Below are 15168 nucleotides of genomic sequence, written 5' to 3'. Positions count from 1 at the left end.
TAGTGCGCTCACATATCGCAGTGTGGGCTGGGCCCAGGCTGCCCCTGGGCCCTCGCCCCGAACTCACACCTCTCCCGAGTCCCGATCACGTCCCTCTATAATCTCTCGCCGCTCCTTCGCCCCGACCTCACCGCTCCTGCTGTATCTGCCCACGCTCCAATCACCGACCTGGACCTTGATGACATCCCTCTTTGCCGCCGTCGCCCTCCTGCACCAGCTTGCACCGTACCTTGCTGTGGTACGCCGCCACGTTGCCCATGGCCGCCGCTCGCTGCTCCTTTTATGGCCCCGACCTGCCGCTGATGGTCTCCCGCAGATTGGGGCCGACAAGCATCGCAACTGACAGATCACTTTTGAAGGAGGCAAGTGTTTTTCTCCAATGCAATTTGTGCACACCAAGATCCCACAAACAATAACTAACAAGCGAATGTATTTATTTTTTGCCAGTGTTGTTTGAGGGATAAATGTTGGCGCGCCTCGGGGTGAACTCGTTCTTCCAATAGTGTCATGGGGTCTTTTTATGTCAGTCCAAGAGGGCAGATGGTTTAACGTCTCATCCGAAGACGACACCTCCGACAGTGCAGCGTTCCCTTGGTACTGCACTGGGAGTGTCGACCTTAGATTGCATGATCTCCAGAGTGGAGATTGAACCCACGCCGTCTGGGCTAGGGAATGTGCGGTGCGTGAAACTCTGACCAGCGGGAAAAAAACGATCGTGGAATGCCACGGTATGACTGAGCTGGAAAATCCGGGAGGTGTGCAGGTTCATTCCCAGTCCGTGTTGCCGGATCACCTTTCCAGCATCGCCATTGGCCTCAGCACCCTCGGGATGGTGGTGCGGAATGTCTGTTGCTCCTGATGGGTTAGGCAGTTGGCCTTGGTTAGTGCAGGGCTGTTGGTGGCTCATCAGGCAGTATCCCAAGGTGGGAAAGCAACTTCAAGGAAGGTGTAATATATGCACCTGTGAGTATGTTCACAGGTTTGTTGAGCTGTTGTTGGTCGTTCAGCCTGACTGCCTGCCTCTCTTCCGCGCCTACATCCGGGCCAGGGTGTCCTTAGAGATGGAGCACGTGGTGTCCACCGATACGCTCGCGGCCTTCCGCGAGAGGTGGGCGCCAGAGGGACAGGAGTGCATTTTCACACCCGGCAACCAAATTTTAATTTGATTTTACATGTTTTAAAGTTTAATTTGTTTATTGCCGGATTTTTAGTGTCCCCCTCCCCTTTTATAGGGGGCACTTGTAAAAATTTATGATTTTATTGCCCAAAAAAAAACAACAAAAAAAAGGGCAGTTGAAAAATGTTTGGAGTGTCCCCCAGATTGGGGGGGCACTTGACTTAACTGGTTAATTTTGTCTCCTATTAAAAGAGTTGTTGAGCTGTTGATGCCTCTCTTCTGCGTGGAGATGGAGCACGCGGTATCCACCGGTACGCTCGTGGCCTTCCGCGAGAGGTGGGCACCGGAGGGACTGGAGTGCATCATCACCCCCGGCAACCAAATTTTAATTTGAACCATTATTGTTAAAAGTACATTTGTTTAATTTGTCAGTTTTAATGCCCCTTTAATAAGGAGGCACTTGATCGTTTGTTTTACTAAAATAGTTGTAGAGCTATTGAATTGGGAGTGGCTTAGCCAGTCACGTGATGTTCACAAGACTCAATAAAACCCCAACCAGTTGGGTTCGGGGGATCCACGATGAGGCAGGTGGTTGTGAGCCTGGTGGATGAACTGGTAATGTGTAGTGTGATTTTTGCGAATAAACCAACTAGTTCTTAATAACAATGTGTTGCTATGAATTCTTAAGCAATGAACCCGGGAAACAAGTATGTTATAGAAGGTGAGCAGGAAACTTGAGTGGGGAGGGGGGGCGTGAATATTTGTTCTAAAATTGAGCTGAATTATCTAGAATTCCTTAAGAGGAAGGTGGAGGATTCCCGGGATCATTTTCTCCAGGGATCAAATAGAAGTGGCTGTGAGGACTTTGTGGGCTGGGAATTGCTCCGAGTTGCTTCCACTCGGCAGCCATATCTTCAGTGGAAATCCAGTTCATGTGTACAGAGGGATTCCCCCTGCCCCACCCACCCCCGCCAATCTCCCTGACGTTTGGTAGCCCTTGTCACAGTAGCCTAAGTACAAAGATGGAAATACACAACACAGCAACCAGCATTTGAAAGAGTAAAAACTGATTCATATTTGGAGAGCCATTGTCAGAACTCTGAGTTAAATCTGCCTTTTCGCTTTCAGATACTGGCAAATGATCTGTGTATTTCCAGCATTTTCTGTGTTTATTTGATCAAAAACTCGCAATGGATCTGAGTTGCATTAACCAATGGGATTAGGCAGTAGGAGTTGCATTGACCAATGGGAATGGCAGTATGAGTTGCAGTGACCAATGGGGTTGGCAGTATGAGTTGCATTAACCAATGGGGTTGGCAGTATGAGTTGCATTAACCAATGGGGTTGGCAGTATGAGTTGCATTGACCAATGAGGTTGGCAGTATGAGTTGCACTGACCAATGGGGTTGGCAGTGTGAGTTGCACTGACCAATGGGAATGGCAGTATGAGTTGCACTCATTTGACAGGGTCTCCATCGATTGGTCGATTGGCTTTTGTGCCCCAAGTGATGAAACTTTGTGTTTGATTAATTTTCTGTTATGGTTTTTCACAGCTCGTGGTAAATGTTTTAAGGAGCAGTGCGTGTGCGAAAATGGATGGACAGGCCCCTCGTGTGACTGCCCGATCAGCAATGCCACGTGCATTGACACCAATGGGGTAAGGCTGAAGTTACAGTGCAACACCGCAGACACCGTGCGATCCTGGGCGGTAGCTGGATACGGCGATGGCGATTCCACTGCCCATCGTACAGCCCATTCGGTTTTATTTTGAGCACGATGTAAAATGGGCTGTCGATTCACCATCGGCCGTTTTCTGCAAACCCTGAAGACCATTTTTACTCCCCATTCCTTTTTATTTAAGTCATTAGTCTGGTGTCTGATTTTCACCAAATGATACCGGGGCTCAGAGGGTGAAATTATGAGGACAGTTTGCTTAGATCTCGCTCGAATTTCCCAGAGTTTGGACGGTCGAAGGGCGATCTGATCAAGGTGTTTAAAATGATAAAGGGATTCGATAGGGTAGAGAGGGAGAAACTGTCTCCTCTGATGGGAGAATCCAGAACCAGGGGACACAGCCTTAATATCAGAGCTAGGCTGTTCAGGGGTGAAATCAGAAGGTAGTGGAACCATCTCCCGCAAAAGACTGTGGATGCTGGGGGTCAGTTGTAATTTTAAAAACCGAGGTCGATAGATTTTTGTTGGGTAAGGGTATTAAGGGATACGGAGCAAAGGTGGGTAAATGGAGTTGAGATACAGATCAGCCATGATCTAATTGATGGGCTGATTCATAGCAATTTACAGCACGGAAGGAGACCATTTTGGTCCATCGTGTCTGCGCCGGCCGACAAAGAGCTATCCAGCCGAATCCCACTTTCCAGCTCTAGGTCCGTAGCCCTGCAGCTTACGGCACTTCAAGTGCATATCCAAGTACTTTATAAATGTGGTGAGGGTTTCTGCCTCTACCACCCTCTCAGAATGGCCTCCGCCTGTTCCGATGTGTGGTCCCAGTTTCCATTCAGTCCAGAAACTTCAGGAATTGTTCGGTATGACTTTCTCACACGTTAGAATGTTACGCTGAAGGTATCCAGACACTTATATCACCCTGTGGTTTCTGGCTGGAGAGCGCCTGGGAGGAGATATTTTGTGTTGGAGCTCTCTCTGCTGTAATGTCTTTGTATCATAAGTAACGTTGGCAAGGCCCCAGAATCCCTCTGGGGTTTTCCTGGGACTATTTCTGGGAGTTTCCAGGTTTCCCTGTTTGGAGGAGAACAATCCCCTCGATCTCGCGCCCCCCCCATGCCCTCCCCCTCACCCATGACCCTCCCCCCCCCCCCCCCCCCCCCAAGGCCACTGATGGCCAAGAGGGGGAGTTGGGGGCAGGGAGTTTCCATACACCCGCTGTTCCCCAGTATCTCACCTGTATTTTGTTGATTACAGGGACTCTGTAATGGTAAAGGCATCTGCATATGTGGAAGATGCGAGTGTGAAGATAAAGACACGGATCCAACCTGTGGCTCCGTGACCTACTTGGTAAGTGGCGAAAGTTTAAGGCATAAACATTTCTATAGCTGCTTTTCACAACCTCAGGACATCCCAAAGCGCTCTACAGCCAATGGAGCGTGTTTGCAGTGCAGTCGCTGTTGTAATGTGGGAAACGCAGCAGCTAATTTGCGCACAGCAAGCTCCCACAAAACAGCAGTGAGATAATGACCAGTTAATCTGGTTTAGTGATGTTGGTTGAGGGATAAATATTGGGCAGGATGTTGGGAGAGCTTCCTTGCTTGACTTTGAATAGTGTCATGGGATCCTTTGCTTCCACCAGAGCTTTAAGATCTGCTCCGGAAGATAGCCCCTCCGATAGTGCAGCACTCCCTCAGCACTGCACTGGAGTGTCAGCCTGGATTATACACTCGAGTCCCTGGAGTGGGACTTGAACCCATGACCCTCGGACTGAGAGCTCCGAGTGCCACCCACTGAGCCAGGGCTGACGCACATTCCTGTCGATTAAACCCCTTCCCTTTCACTCACATTCTTTCATTCATTCTGTTAGTAAGCCTCTCTTTTGTTCCCACTCTCTACAATAACAATGAATTAAGCTTCTTGCTGGTCTTAAGGAGTGAAAATGATGAAATCACAGGGCGTACTGTAGGTGAATAGCGGGTTATTTTGAGAGGGGTGATAGTCCAGGAGTGACTTGCCATCGGCGACAGGCGGTGATTTTGGGATGTTTGCCGGGGAAGGATTTTCATCGGACCTCCACCACCCCAGCGTGACCCTGGTCCGGTTTCCTGGGTAACGGGTCGTTTTGGAAACACGGCAGGCCGAAGCTGACCAACAAGTCTCGGGAAGATGAAATTGGGAGCAGCACCGGGAGCCCGGGGGCAGGGGAGGCCCAAGGTTTCCCTGTGGGGCCCAGAGGAGCATTCCGGGCCTTCCAATAATTCTGACTTACCTGGGTCTGTCCGGGCCCTGATCCTGCCTGTCGCAGGGTTTCACTGGTGGGTGCGCAACTGGAGTGAAAATTGCGTCAGGGTCCGAATCACACCATCGGATCCCCAACCTTTGATAATTATCACCTGCCTCCAACACCTCCTGAAACCCCTGAGTTAAAATGGCCGCAGGCGGGAACGTGTAGAGGTACCGCCGCTTTTTAACCCCCTTCACCCCCACCCCCTGGCCCCTTCCATTCTCGTTGTGAGTCGGGGGTTAAAATCGAGGCTCTAGACACCGGGGGCTAGAAATTCATAGGCTTCGTGCCGCCTGTTGGCGCCCGAGAGGGGGAGCTGATGGGCCGCTAAGCACCTAGCGCCCGAGCGCCATGCCACGACAGCCTGCCGCCAACTTCGAGAAGCCTGTTGCTGGCGTTTCTTCGATTTCCACCTCACCTACTCTTTAGGCGTTGGGATGCCGCTATCCTAGCGCCTGAACTTCAGCCCCGCCCCCGCCCCATTAGTGCTCGAAGGGGAGTGTGGAACGCTTCTGTTAGCGCTAAAAGTGAATATCCCAGTTGGAGGTGGTAAACATCACCGAGCGCTAAGGTTAGCGACCAGGCGGTGTCACCACCTCAAACTGGATTCACGAATTGTTAGCCCCATCAATTTTCCACCAAGGAATCTCCAGAGATTCAGGAACAACTTTGCGTCCCTCGCTAATGGAGATTGTTTCTTTCTCCCTCTCTGTCCCTTGCAGCAACTGCTCGGTCTGTGTGAGGACACTCGCACCTGCGTCCAGTGCCAGGCCTGGAACACTGGTGAGAAGAAGGGGAAGAACTGCAAGAAGTGCACCAACGTGTTCGAGTTCGTGGAGGAATTGAAATCAGGTCAGGCTGAACAACACTGAGTTATTGGAGAGGGACATTCAGCCCCAGGTCACAGCCTTGTCTCTCGAGCACAGTTATACTGCCCACTTCAATGTCCTTCCTTGGTGACATCATCATCATAGGCAGTCCCTCGGAATTGAGGAAGACTTGCTTCCACTCTAAAAATGAGTTCTCAGGTGGCTGTACAGTCCAATACGGAAATTACAGTCTCTGTCACAGGTGGGACAGATAGCCGTTGAGGAAAAGGGTGGGTGGGACTGGTTTGCCGTACGCTCTTTCCGCTGCCTGCGCTTGATTTCTGCATGCTCTCGGCGACGAGACTCGAGGTGCTCAGTGCCCTCCTTCATGCACTTCCTCCACTTAGGGCGGTCTTTGGCCTGGGACTCCCAGGTGTCATTGGGGATGTTGCACTTTATCATGGAGGCTTAGAGGGTGTCCTTGTAACGTTTTCTCGTTTGCCATGAAGGAGTTCCGAGTAGAGCGCTTGCTTTGATGTCTTGTGTCTGGCATGCGAACAGTGTGGCCTGCCCAGCGGAGCTGATCAAGTGTGTTCAGTGCTTCAGTGCTGGGGATGTTGGCCTGGTCGAGGACGCTGATGTTAGTGCGTCTGTCCTCCCAGAGGATTTGTAGGATCTTGCGGAGACATCGTTGGTGGTATTTCTCCAGCGACTTGAGGTGTCTACTGTCACATATTGGTGACATATTCTGCTACTCAATCACCCTTTGGGTCAGGACGTTCTCTCGAATTTCTTTCCTACTCACACCCTCCTCATTTTTTAACTTTTGTCCCCTTGGATTTGTAACTGTCCCCCCAGTGAACAATATTCCCCAATCAGTTTTTCCAATTCCCTTCGTAATCTTCAATTTGGTGGTATCCCCAAGTGCTTCACATACACTGAAGCGCTCACTGTGGGCAAAGCATGCAGCCAAGTTTAGGCACAAACAGCGAATTAAATGAGTGACCGATGACTCTACGTTTTGAGGGAGGAATATTGCCAGGGCGCGAGAGGAAGCTCTTCTTCCCATAGCGCTGTGGAATCTTTAACATCCTGAGAGGGCAGACGGGCCCTCGGTTTAACGTCTCATCTAGAAGGACGGCCCCTCCGACAGTGCAGCTCTCCCTCGATACTTCAAAAATATATTTGTTCATGGAATGTGGCATCGCTGGCAAGGCCAGCATTTATTGCCCATCCCTAATTGCCCTCGAGAAGGTGGTGGTGAGCCGCCTTCTTGAACCGCTGCAGTCCATGTGGTGAAGGTGCTCCCACAGTGCTGTTAGGGAGGGAGTTCCAGGATTTTGACCCAGCAACGATGAAGGAACGTCCGATATATTTCCAAGTCAGGATGGTGTGTGATTTGGAGGGGAACGTGGAGGTGATGGTGTTCCCATGCACCTGCTGCCCTTGTCCTGAAAGGCAATAGAGGTCGCGGGTTTGGGAGGTGCTACCGAAGAAGCCTTTGGGAGTTGCTGCACTGCATCCTGTAGATGGGTATCTTGACCCTATTCCCACCAAACTGCTGACCACCCAACTTCCTTTTCTGGCTCCCATGTTAGCTGACATTGTTAACGGTTCTCTCTCCTCAGGTACTGTCCCCCTCTCTCCCTCAAATCTGCCGTCATCACCCCTCTCCTCAAAAAACCAACCCTCGACCCCTCTGCCCTTGCAAACTATCACCCCATCTCCAACCTCCTTTCCCTCTCCAAAGTCCGTGTTATCGCCTCCCAAATCCGTGCCCATCTTTCCCGCAGTTCCATGTTTGAATCCCTCCAATCTGGTTTCCGCCCCTGCCACAGTACCGAGACTGTGACAAAGGCAAACTATCCCTCCTCGTCCTCCTCGACCGGTCTGCAGCCTTTGACACAGTTGACCAATCCATCCTCCTCCAACGCCTCTCCTCCATCGTCCAGCTGGGTGGGACTGCACTCGCCTGGTTCCATTCTTATCTAATCGTAGCCAGAGAATCACCTGCAACGGCTTCTCTTCCCGTCCCCGCATCGTTACCTCTGGTGTCCCCCGAGGATCTGTTCTTGGCCTCTCCTATTTCTCATCTACATGTTGCCCCTTGGCGACAGCATCTGAAAACACAGAGTCAGTTTCCACATGTACGCTGACGACACCCAACTCTCGACCACATATCCGCAGCATAACTAAGACCGCCTATTTCCACCTCCGTAACATCGCCCGTCTCCACCCCTGCCTCAGCTCATCTGCTGTTGAAACCCTCATCCATGTCTTTGTTACCTCTAGACTTGACTATTCCAGCGCACTCCTGGCTGGCCTCCCATATTCTACCCTACGTAAACTAGAGGTGAACCAAAACTCGGCTGCCCCGTGTCCTAACTCGCACCAAGTCCCACTCACCTATCACCCCTGTGCTCGCTGACTTACATTGGCTTCTGGTTAAGCAACGCCTCGATTTCAAAATCTCATCTTAATTTACAAATCCCTCCAAGGCCTCACCCCTCCCTATCTCTGTAATCTCCTCCAGCCCCACAACCCCCCCCGAGATGTCTGCGCTCCTCTAATTCTGTCCTCCTGACCATCCCTGATTATAATCACTCAACCATCGGTGGCCGTGCCTTCTGTTGCCTGGGCCCCAAGCTCTGGAACTCCCTCCCTAAAACACTCCGCCTCTCTACCTCTCTTTCCTCCTTCAAGACGCTCCTTAAAACCTACCTCTTTGAACAAGCTTTTGGTCGCCTGCCCTAATTTCTCCTTATGCAGCTCGGTGTCAAATCTTTTAATCTTGCAACACTCTGTTAAGCGCCTTGGGACGTTTCACTATGTTAAAGGCGCTATATAAATACAAGTTGTTGTTGGTACACACTGCAGCCACGGTGCGACGGTGGTGGAGGGAGTGAATGTTGAAGGTGGTGGATGGGGTGCCAATCTTGTGGGCTGCTTTGTCCTGAATGGTGTTGAACTTCTTGAGTGTTGTTGGAGCTGCACTCATCCAGGCAAGTGCAACAAAGTGTTGGCCTAGATTGTTTGTTCAAGTCTGTCATCATCATCATAGGCAGTCCCTCGGAATCGAGGAAGACTTGCTTCCATTCTTAAAAATGAGTCCTTAGGTGGCCGCATAGTCCAATACGAGAACCACAGTCCCTGTCACAGGTGGGACAGACAGTCGTTGAGGGATGGGGAGGGTGGGACAGATTTGCCACACGCTCTTTCCGCTGCCTGCGCTTGATTTCTGCATCGTTCGCATGCCAGACACGAGACTCCCAAAGCAAGCGTTCTACTCGGGACTCCTTCAAGTCTGTACAGTGGGGCTTGAACCCACAACTGCCATGTGAGAATGTACCGAGTGAGCCAAGCTGACACTTAAAAAGAGTTTAATTCTGTCTTTTGTTTCTGCAGAAAACCTGGTGACTGAGAGCTGCCAGTTCCGCGATGAAGCAGACGACTGCACATATTACTACACGGTGGAAAAACACCCAAGTGCCAACATATCTCACGTACAGGCTCTAAAGAAGAAAGGTATATGGGAACTAAAACTGGAATTCCGACATTCGGTTATTTTAGAGTTTGTTGGCTGTCATTGCTCTGATGTATTGAGAATACGGACGAACGTTGGTGAGTAGTTTGAGACGTGACGTGACATGTGCTGAGTGTCGCAGGAGATTTTTGGACTGATGGGGCCGGAATTTGAAGTTGGAGGTTTCCCTCCGGAGATGATGATAAAATCCCCACCGCCCTGCTGGCTCCTGAGCTTCGGAGACTTTGAGTCCTGCAGGAGCATGTGATCCCAGGGACGCTTCCGGACCGCCTGCGTCCCCGGGATCACATGGGCCAGGTCCTCCTATCAGAATGTAGGATTCCTCACAGGCTCATCGGGGACTCCATTTACAAATGGGATCCTCATAAATATGACCCCAATTCCCAAATAACCAAATCATGTACACAACTGGAGGAGAAATAAATGTTCCCATTTTCACATTGGATTAAAAGTCCCTTTAATGAAGCATTTACGATATAAAAAAATTTTTTTTTGAAAAATAATTTTTAATATTTTAATCTGGCCCAAAATTTACACAAACTCATTTTAAATGTTTGTAGATCATTTTTACATTTTTTTATTTTTAATTTAACATTTTTATTGCCCCTTATGCTGGTGAAAGCAGGCCCTACCCCTGCTGTTACCGGGGGTAAGGGTCTTGTTGGCATCTGTTGGGCAAATAGCCCAACTCGGTTCCAGCTAAAGTGATTTTTGAGTCGGTGCGGGCAATCTGATAAGGTGAACCTCGACAGATTGCAAGTTCCGGGTCTTCGTGCTCGCGCAGCGCAGGCAGACTCCCGGAACCAGCGGGGGCTTTTACAGGGCTTAACAGCGCCATCATGGAGAACAGCAAATCGGGGCCAATGTTCCCAAAGTTCTCCACCATTGGGGGTTTTCCTCACCTGTGTCTGCGTTTGTTGGAGACTCATTGGTGGAGATTCATCGCTGTGATTGGTCAACAATTCCATTGTCGTCGTGTCATGTGACTGACAGGGTGATGGAAGGTGAACTAGATGGACCTTAGTCTCTTTCATCGAGCAATTCCTATTTCCTATGAAAGAAGTTGCAGGAACAAGAAGAGGTCATTTTTCAGAGAACTGCACTACACTTTCTTGTAGAATCATCGTGCTTTACAGCATCAAATGAGACCATTCAGCCCATCGTGTCTGTGCCGGCACTCTGAAAGAGTGATCCACTGGGTTCCAAGCCCTTGCCCTTACCACACACCCGCTCAAATCATTTCCCACTTCCCTTTTTAAAACTGTTATGGATTCTGATCCGACCATTGATTCTGGCTGGATATTCCAGATTCTAAGGTGTTCTAACCTCTTCTTTCATTCTTTTGCTTTTCCCGCTCTCCCCTCTCCCCCTCTCTCCCTCACCCACTCACATCCTCACCTCCTCTCTCCCTCACCCCCTTACCTACACACCCCCTCTCCCCCCTCCCCAATCCCTCTCCCCCTCTCCACAATCCCTCTGCTCCTCCCCAATCCCTTTCCCCCTCCCTCTCTCCCCTTCTCCACCTCCCCCCGATATCTCTCACCCTCTCCATGATCCCTCTCCCCCCGATCTCCCTCCCCTCCCCCCGATCTCTCTCCCCTCCCCCCGATCTCTCTCCCCTCCCCCCGATCTCTCTCCCCTCCCCCCGATCTCTCTCCCCTCCCCCCGATCTCTCTCCCCTCCCCCCGATCTCTCTCCCCTCCCCCCGATCTCTCTCCCCTCCCCCCGATCTCTCTCCCCTCCCCCCGATCTCTCTCCCCTCCCCCCGATCTCTCTCCCCTCCCCCCGATCTCTCTCCCCTCCCCCCGATCTCTCTCCCCTCCCCCCGATCTCTCTCCCCTCCCCCCGATCTCTCTCCCCTCCCCCCGATCTCTCTCCCCTCCCCCCGATCTCTCTCTCTCCCCTCCCCCCGATCTCTCTCTCTCCCCTCCCCCCGATCTCTCTCTCCCCCCTCCCCCCGATCTCTCTCCTCTCCCCCCCGATCTCACTCCCCTCCCCCCGATCTCTGTCCCCTCCCCCTGATCTCTCTCCCTTCCCCCGATCTCTCTCCACGATCCCTCCCCCCGATCTCTCTCCCCCTCCCCCGATCTCTCTCCCCCTCCCCCGCTCTCTCCCCTCGGCTCTCCCCCTCCGCTCTCCCCCTACTCACCCCCCCCCACTCTCCCCCCATGTTCTCCCTTTCCGCTCTTCCCCCCTCTCCCCCCCCCTCTCCCCCCCCCTCTCTCCCCCCCCTCTCTCCCCCCCCCTCTCTCCCCCCCCCCTCTCTCTCCCCCCCTCTCTCTCCCCCCCTCTCTCTCCCCCCCTCTCTCTCCCCCCCTCTCTCTCCCCCCCCCTCCACCCCTCTCTCTCTCCCCCCGCTCTCTCACTCATCCTCTCTCTCTCTCTCATCCTCTCTCTCTCCCCACCTCTCCCCCCTTCTCTCTAGCCCTCAGCCCCTTCTCACTCTTGAGATTTGTGTGTTGCTGGCAAGGCCGGCATTTATTGCCCATCCCTAATTGCCCCTTGAGAAGGTGGTGGTGAGCCGCCTTCTTGAACCGTTGCAGTCCGTGTGGTGAAGGTGCTCCCACAGTGCTGTTAGGGAGGGAGTTCCAGGATTTTGACCCAGCGACGCTGAAGGAACGGCCGATATATTTCCAAGTCAGGATGGTGTGTGACTTGTAAGGGAATTTGGAGGTGGTGGTGTTCCCATATGCCTGCAGCCCTTGTCCTTCTAGGTGGGAGAAGTTGCGGGTTTGGGAGGGACTGCCGAAGGAGAGGATGAAAGTGCTCCGAATGTCTGGTCTGATGGTTTTGTTCTACCCCTCCAGATTGCCCCCCTGGCAGCTTCCTCTGGCTTATTCCACTCATCATATTCCTGATGCTGTTGCTGGGCCTGCTGCTGATGCTCTGCTGGAAGTACTGCGCTTGCTGTCGGGTGAGTGACCATCTCCTGAGTGGGACTGTTGTATAAGGCGGCTGGGCCTTTGGGTATACCCTGCACCGGGCATATACAACCACTGGCTCTTCAGAATGAGACTGAGAGTCTCGACACCACATAAGACCATAAGAAAAAGGAGCAGGAGTAGGCCATACGGCCCCTCGAGTCTGCTCCGCCATTTAATACAACCATGGCTGATCCGATCATGAACTCAGGTCCACTTCCCTGCTCGCTCCTCATAACCCCTTATTTCCTTATCATTTAAGAAACTGTCTATTTCTGTCTTAAATTTATTCGATGTCCCAGCTCCACAGCTCTCTGAGGCAGCGAATTCCACAGATTTACAACCCTCTGAGAGAAGAAATTCCTCCTCATCTCAGTTTTAAATGGGTGGCCCCTTATTCTAAGATCATGCCCTCTAGTTCTAGTCTCCCCCATCAGTGGAAACATCCTCTCTGCATCCACGTTGTCAAGCCCCCTCATAATCTTATACGTTTCGATAAGATCACCTCTCATTCTTCTGAATTCCAATGAGTAAAGGCCCAACCTCCTCAACCTTTCCTCATAAGTCAACCCCCTCATCTCCGGAATCAACCAAGTGAACCTTCTCTGAACTGCCTCCAAAGCAAGTATATCCTTTCGTAAATATGGAAACCAAAACTGCACACAGTATTCCAGGCGTGGCCTGGAAATAACCTCTCAGCATCTACCCTGTCAATCCCCTTCAGAATCTTGTATGTTTCAATGAGATCACTTCTCATTCTTCTAAACTCTCTAGAGAATATAGGCCTAGTCTACTCAATCTCTCCTCATAGGACAATCCCATCCCAGGAATCAGTCTGGTGAACCTTCGTTGCACTCCCTCAATGGCAAGTATATCCTTCCTTGGGTAAGGAGACCAAAACTGTGCACAATACTCCAAGTGCGGTCTCACCAGGGCCCTGTATAATTGCAGTCAGATTATATCATATCTTGTATCTGGTTGACGGTAGTCTCCGGAGAATTGGCTGTCACTTGGGATTGAGTCAGACATGTGGGCGGGGGGGGGGGAGCCAACGGGGACAAATCATCTTCACGAAATTGAGTTGCTGATTGACTTGGCTCATGAATTGTCATGGATTGGGCCTCCGAGATGTGACTGGGCCTTGGGTTTGGAAATGGGGCTTTAGATTTGGGGGTTAGGTGTTGGTTGGAGTTGGATTTGATCTGCGACCTCGGATTGGGGGTTGTCCCAGACTGGGCTTTGTGTTAGTTTCAGTCCTGCGCTGTTCTTTAAATTCTCCATATAGGTTGTTTTCTATTTTTTAATGCTACCAATTTAATAGAGTTGTGTCTGTAATGTATTTGCTTCATGGGTTCTTTGGGAATTTATAGCAACACATTGCTATTAAGAACTAGTTGGTTTATTAGCAAAGGTTTAACAATCACACTCCACATTACCAGTTCATCCACCAGGCTCACAACCACCTGCCTCATCGTGGATCCCCCGAACCCAACTGGCTGGGGTTTTATTGAATCTTGTGAACATCACGTGACTGGCTAAGCCACTCCTAACTCAGCAGCTCTACAACTATTTTGGTAAAACTATAAATTAAGTGCCCCCGCCTTAAAAGGGGGCACTAAAACCAACAAATTCACAAATTAAACTTTGGACATTAAACAGATCAAATTAAAATTTGGTTGCCGGGGGTGATGATGCACTCCAGTCCCTCGGGCGCCCACCTCTCGCGGAAGGCCGCAAGTGTACCGGTGGACACCCTGGCTCGGATGTAACCGTGGAAGAGAGGCAGGCAGTCGGGTTGAACGACCCCCTCAACCGCCCGTTGCCTGGACCGGCTGATGGCCACCTTGGCCATGCCCAGGAGCAGTCCTACGAGGAGGCCCTCGGACCTACCCGCTCCCCTCCGCAAAGAGTGCCCAAAGATCAGGAGTGTGGGACTGAAGTGCAACCAAATTTGAGGAACAGCCCCTTCAAATATTGGAATAGCGGCTGCAACCTCCCACATGCAACATATACATGGAACACGGACTCTTCCAGACCGCAGCAATTGCAGGGGGCCTGGGAGCCCATGAATCAACTTAAAAACTTATTGCACGGGATTGCTCTGTGCAACACCCTCCAGGCCAAGTCTCCAATAAATACTGGGAGGACTCCCGCATAGATTGCACTCCATTAGGGACCCCCACCTCCTCCGGACGGAGGGGATTTCCCCGAAGAGGCTCAAGTTCTGAGGCACCGGCTCCTCAACAGCTCTACAACTCTTTTGGGGGGGAACAAAATAAACATTAGATCAAGTGCCCCCCGATCTGGGGGACACTCCAGACACTTTTAACTGCCAACAGCTCTACAAACCTGTGAACATACTCACAGGTGCATACATTACGCTGACCAAGAGATACTCTGAGCCAGAGATATATTTCTGTTGTGTTTTGCTATTGTGAAGTCTAGTTTGTGCGGGTACTGATGACTCTCTCTCTTCACAGGCTTGCTGTGCGAGGCTGCCATGCTGTGCAATGCTGCCATGTGGTGCGAGAGGTAACCTCAGACTGGTGTGATCACTTGTGAAGAGTTTGATTTCTCAAATCATTCGTGTTGTGAAGAATCTCAGGCCTCCAAAATTGGATCAGGCGCAAAGCGGGTGCTGAAGGGTCCAATATGGTGTGTGTAGGATCTTGCCACACTGCCACACGCCATATTGGTTAGGGTGCCCTGCAGTCGTCTAGGCTGCCCGTGCAGAACAGGTGGATGAGCATAATCTTGGCCCTATCGCCTATTTCAGGCCCCGTTCCGATATAGGATCGTGAGGGACTGCA

At 51.3% G+C, this 15168-nt stretch overlaps 1 protein-coding gene across 3 annotated transcripts in view; it reads left to right on the top strand.

Annotated features, from left to right (window-relative positions):
• The window catches only part of itgb4 (integrin, beta 4), a 128040-nt gene that overhangs the window by 47340 nt on the left and 65532 nt on the right, over window positions 1-15168 (top strand). For all 3 annotated transcript variants that reach the window (XM_070857451.1, XM_070857450.1, XM_070857449.1), the window contains exons 14-19: window positions 2671-2774; window positions 4055-4147; window positions 5807-5936; window positions 9299-9418; window positions 12245-12351; window positions 14839-14890. In XM_070857451.1, coding sequence (XP_070713552.1) covers window positions 2671-2774; window positions 4055-4147; window positions 5807-5936; window positions 9299-9418; window positions 12245-12351; window positions 14839-14890 — 606 coding nt within the window. The remainder of the gene's footprint in view (window positions 1-2670; window positions 2775-4054; window positions 4148-5806; window positions 5937-9298; window positions 9419-12244; window positions 12352-14838; window positions 14891-15168) is intronic.

This window comes from Pristiophorus japonicus, chromosome 16, assembly GCF_044704955.1.
Source record: "Pristiophorus japonicus isolate sPriJap1 chromosome 16, sPriJap1.hap1, whole genome shotgun sequence".
Taxonomy (NCBI): Eukaryota; Metazoa; Chordata; class Chondrichthyes; family Pristiophoridae; genus Pristiophorus; species Pristiophorus japonicus.
This window is presented reverse-complemented; position numbering and strand designations above follow the sequence as displayed.